Source organism: Cibotium barometz, chromosome 63 (assembly GCF_041138505.1).
Source record: "Cibotium barometz isolate CiBa-2024 chromosome 63, ASM4113850v1, whole genome shotgun sequence".
NCBI lineage: Eukaryota > Viridiplantae > Streptophyta > Polypodiopsida > Cyatheales > Cibotiaceae > Cibotium > Cibotium barometz.
The window spans coordinates 22979639-22984525 of NC_141108.1; the positions used below are offsets into that span (position 1 = coordinate 22979639).

At 38.4% G+C, this 4887-nt stretch overlaps 1 protein-coding gene across 1 annotated transcript; it reads left to right on the forward strand.

Moving 5' to 3' along the window:
- Positions 1-1655: 1655 nt before the first annotated feature.
- Positions 1656-3067, forward strand: LOC147603850 (mavicyanin-like). The gene is made up of 3 exons (XM_086796190.1): positions 1656-1960; positions 2150-2353; positions 2842-3067. The coding sequence occupies exons 1-2, from the start codon at positions 1774-1776 to the stop codon at positions 2350-2352; spliced, it is 390 nt and encodes a 129-aa protein (XP_086652316.1). The 5' UTR covers positions 1656-1773; the 3' UTR covers position 2353; positions 2842-3067.
- The last annotated feature ends 1820 nt before the right edge of the window (positions 3068-4887 follow it).

Here is a 4887-nt window from a genome sequence, read left to right on the forward strand (position 1 = left end):
TAGAAAGTTTAGACTAGTTTGAAATCCCAAGAAATATTAGGTTCTTAGAGGAGTTCATCCATTTAAGCAAGGGATACCTTTGCCGATTGGTTCCTTAAGTGGGACTGCTATTTAAGCACTCTTATGGCAATGTGTGGTGAGCATTTTTCATAATGGTCTTCTCTCATCATGTCCAATGAATGGCCACAACAATTTCAAGTAGTTGTACACCTCATCACTTGGGTATTATAAGGTTTTTATGCATGCGAATTAAAGGTCACATGCCCTACTAGCATGCTCTTTCTTTATCTTAGAAGTTTGGTATCAAAGGGGCCAAACATTAATACTTATTGTCCAATGTGTAACATAGAAGATGATAGGTGTCTTTCCACCTCTTTTGGAGCTACTGGTGCACCAAACCTCTATGGAGGGAGTCAAAAAGTGGTTTCATGAAGATCAAAAAGTGGTTTCACCAAGTGGGAATTCAAGATTACTTGAAATGGAAACATGCCATGAAGAAAATGAATCTTGCCTTAGAGGTGATTTGGCCTTGGATCAAAGCCTCAGCTATCTCAAATATTTGGGAAGCACGTAATAGTCAAATCTTTGAAAAAACCACGAGAGCTCAAGTTGTCTCTTGAGTATCAATTGTAGTTAAAATTTAGAGATGTGACTAAAGGGGTCTTCAAAGGGAATCCAATAGGTTGAACAATCAAGAACGCACTACTCTAGAAGGCTAATATCTAGCTCTACATAGACCTCAAGTCTGATGTGACTGTATACATAATCTCCACTGTTTTTTTCTTCAACTTAATAATAGATATATTAAGTTTCCTCGCCCAAAAAATCGATACTATCCTTGAGTGCTCTATGATTCCTTCTCTAGGTGATATGATGATTAAAGATTAAAAGATTCCTACGTGCTCGAAGCCAAGTAATTAAATTAGAAGTGGTGCAAATTTTACACATCATAACAAAATGAAAGGAAAAGCCTAAGTGATTTTTTCTATTAGAACAGTTGTGAGAGTGTATGTGATGTGGGTAGATGTTGCCACACATTCTTTTGGTAAGTTTATCCAAATGGATCTATAACAAACAATATACAAGAGCCTTTTGCTTAAGTATAAATGTGGAGGAAACTTTTTTAATTTTAATGTAGCATCAATTGGGTTGAAGAGCAGATAATAGTTTTGAATATGCATTTTCTTCATACATTTATCCAAATATAACTATATGTGAGAGGAGGCAAAATTTTAAAAAATTGAGGAAGCGATAGGCTAGGTTAAAGCAAATCTACATTTTGCCACCAGCCATGGATGGCGGATGTACATATTTGAAAGGGGGGTATATATGTGTATATATATATATATATATATATATACATATATATGTATATGTAATGTACATATATATATATGTATATATGTATACACACATATACATAATGTTTTTAGTGTAATTTTTTGACGTGTATTTAAAAAACTTGCGTCTAAAAACCTGATTATAAGTAGGTGGGAGTCCACCATTGATCACCGCCTTGCCGCATTTTTTTTGTTTTTTTTTTGTTTTTTGTTTTTGGTTGGAGTTTGTGAAAAGACACTGAAAATCAAGAAAATAGAAAAGTGAATAATAATCAGTGCCCCCCACCGTCCTCTCTCTGCACCTTCTTATTTCCCAGCCTCTGCAGCTTGCTTGTCTTCTCAATTGCCAGACTGAGCCCTTCCTCCTCTTGAGTACTGTGTCGTCCACACAGCTCTCTCTCCTCTGCGTTTCATAAGCTACTCTGCCGCCTCCATGGCTACCTCTCAGGGAAGAGGCATGGCAGCTCTCCTCGTGGTAGTGGTGTGTTTTATGCTGCGTTTCCACCACACCTCTGCTCTCCTGTATAATGTGGGTGACCGCTCTTCTTGGACCCTCCCACCTTCAATCAACTACAATGGCTGGGCTGCATCCAAGGTCTTCCGTGTTAATGACGTACTCAGTAAGTCCTAATCCTCCGTTTGAGCTGCTTACACCGTTAATCATCATGTAAGAGGGTCGTTGCGTAATGTGATAATGGTGAGAGTGGTTCCTATGGCTAGATCTGAGGATTTTATGAGGAAGTCATGTGTGCTTCTGTAGAGGGTGGTGACATGGTGGTGTGTTTTTTGTTTGTGTATCTGTGGGGCAGGATTCTCTTACTCTTCTGAGATTCACAATGTGATGCTGGTAAGCAAGGGGGACTATGATCGGTGCGCATCGGGCAGGCCTCTTGCAGTGTATTCCAACGGGAACTCGCTGGTGAAGCTGTCAAGGAAGGGCACCTACTACTTCATCTGTGGCATTCCAGGGCACTGCGAGGGCGGCATGAAAATGCAAGTTAACGTCCAGTAAGGTATGAGTAAGGAATGTGTTACGATTATGATTAGTATAGTGAGCCAGGGCCCATCGCAAGGCTTCATGCACTGTACATTCTTTGGAGTTGGGGTTGCTAACAAGTGCTAGTCCAGATGGTTAGGGTGTTTGGTAGTATTTGTTGGGCTATCAGCACTGTGTTGTGGCATGGCTTGCAGCATTGTGCTGTGGCATCCATGTAAATCATGGTAATACATGCATGTAAACTGTGATAATACATGGTGGAGTGTGGTGTTTTGATGTGCATTGTGTTGTGGCATCTATGTAAATCATGATTATACATGGTGGAGTGTGTTATCCATGTTATTTATGATATTACATGGTGGAGTGTGGTGTTTTGATGTGCACTTGCATTTGAAGAAAAAATTGGGTTCGACCACCTGATTTTAATGTCAAACTATACTTAGCTAAAGTTTATCACAAGCCTACATGCACTTAACAATCTCCTTGGTTGCATTCATTTTGCAGGTATGTGTGACACCTCCATCTATCTATATGATTATGGCTATGCTATATACTACGTATTGCGTACAATCCTGTTAAACCATGGCAGAAGGCACCGTGCATCATGTTCTCTTCTTTGTGAAAGGCTGTTGCTCTGCGTGCCTCGATGGGCAATGCGGACTCTTCCTATGAAAGTTGTATCGTTAACCTTAATCCCTATCGGTTTAATATAGAGACATTATTACTTGTAGCTTTGTGCTTGATTTTCCTTAGTGTCTAATCTCTGTTGAAAAGGTGTGTTGCTTTATGAATTGTTGGAATAACTTCTGTGAACTAAGGGCGAAGGGAATGTCTTCAAGAAGAATTAATTGCGTAAGTTTTTTTTAACGAAAATATGTTTGTAGTTGTTTTGTGTAGAGTCAATTATTAGAAGGATGTTTGTCTACTCCTTGTTGTTGTGTAGAATGAATTATGAGAAGGATGTTTGTCCACTCCTTGTTTTGTGTAGAATGAATTATGAGAAAGATGTTTGTCCACTGCTTGCTTATAGATCATTTGTGAAGTAGGTGAATGCATGAATTTGACTATAATGGAAGGTAAATTGGAATATTGAAGTACTAATTAGGGAACGATGGTACCTCAATCTTTTCAATAAGTACTAATTTGGGAATGATGGTATCTCAATCTTTTCTATGTAAGGAAGTTTTGTCACATTCTTTTGAGCAAGGCCCTTGAAAAAGGATTTGTTTCAAAGCATTGTGCTACATGAAGTGCTCTTGTCTACTTGTGCGTGTGCATTACAAAATAATTCCAATGCATGCTTTGAAGATCCCATAGAAGTGCACTCGAAAAGGAAAAAGCTATACATGAATGCTATGTAGTGCGGGTTGTGTTGTTCATTATGTAGGCCCTAGGCATAGAATTGGAGTCCTTGTCATGGAACTCAATGGTTCTAAGCTTCCCTTTAGTTTTAAAAATCATGTTTGATTTCTCAAATAAAATTAATGCCATGTTCTTAAAAAATCTTACTCATAAGTGAGGAGAAATTTAAAGCATAAGTGAGGAGAAATTTAAAGCAATATAATTTGAGGGATTGTCATATGATAGTGAATGCAAATAGGGGATAGTGGAACTATCTTAATATAGTGAAAAATGGCTTGGTACATTATCCATGAATAGGAATAGTGAGACTACTATATAAACCAATCAATCAGAACCTAATAGACACAAAATTTGAATTTAAAATAGCTTAGTCCAGAGTCCATGAACACGGTCAAATTAGACAAAAGTGGGAGAGAGAGAGAGAGAGAGAGAGAGAGAGAGAGAGAGAGAGCAAGATTCAATTGAGCCAAATGGGATTGTCTTTTTTTATATTCCATTAAATGGCTTATATACTGAGTTTACTTTTTACGATGGTCGATCATCCATTTATAAGTGGGATCTTAAAATTGGTTTCCTAGCTTTATGTGCATTTAGCTCACAATGATTGGCATTATACAAGGTGTAAGCTTAGTCATCTCATGTATCTTTTTATCAAACAAGCGTTTAGCATGATTACAAAATGGTAGATTACAAGAAGTGTAACCATGCTTAAAAAATGATGTTAACAAGAGTGATTAATAGATCTCCTTCTCTAATTCATGTCCATTCTTGGAGCTTGCAAAGGATCTAACAATAGTAGATTGAGTACATGTGGACAAAGTTGCATCGCGAGGTAGAATGTGGGGGGTTTCAATGGAAGACTCGGTAACTGGGCCAGAAAGTTGTTTTTATCACATCCTCGAAGGTTTGGAGGCGTTAGGCAGGCATCCATTGGATGTGCTCGTAGTAGCCAAATAGTTGTTTTAGTGTTGGGCCTTTGTTGATGTCGAAGGTCAAGACTTGAATGCCTTCGTGGTAATGGCAACAATTTGGGAAGCTCTCCAACAGAGTGTGATAATAAGATTGAAGAACCTGATTGTAGTGATCACAACGAGATCTTGCACTTGCTCGTATTTGTTGATGAAGTCATGTAGGCGCTTGAACATGTTGGCTTCGGTGCATGGTTTTTGTGGCATCGGAAGAGCGAAC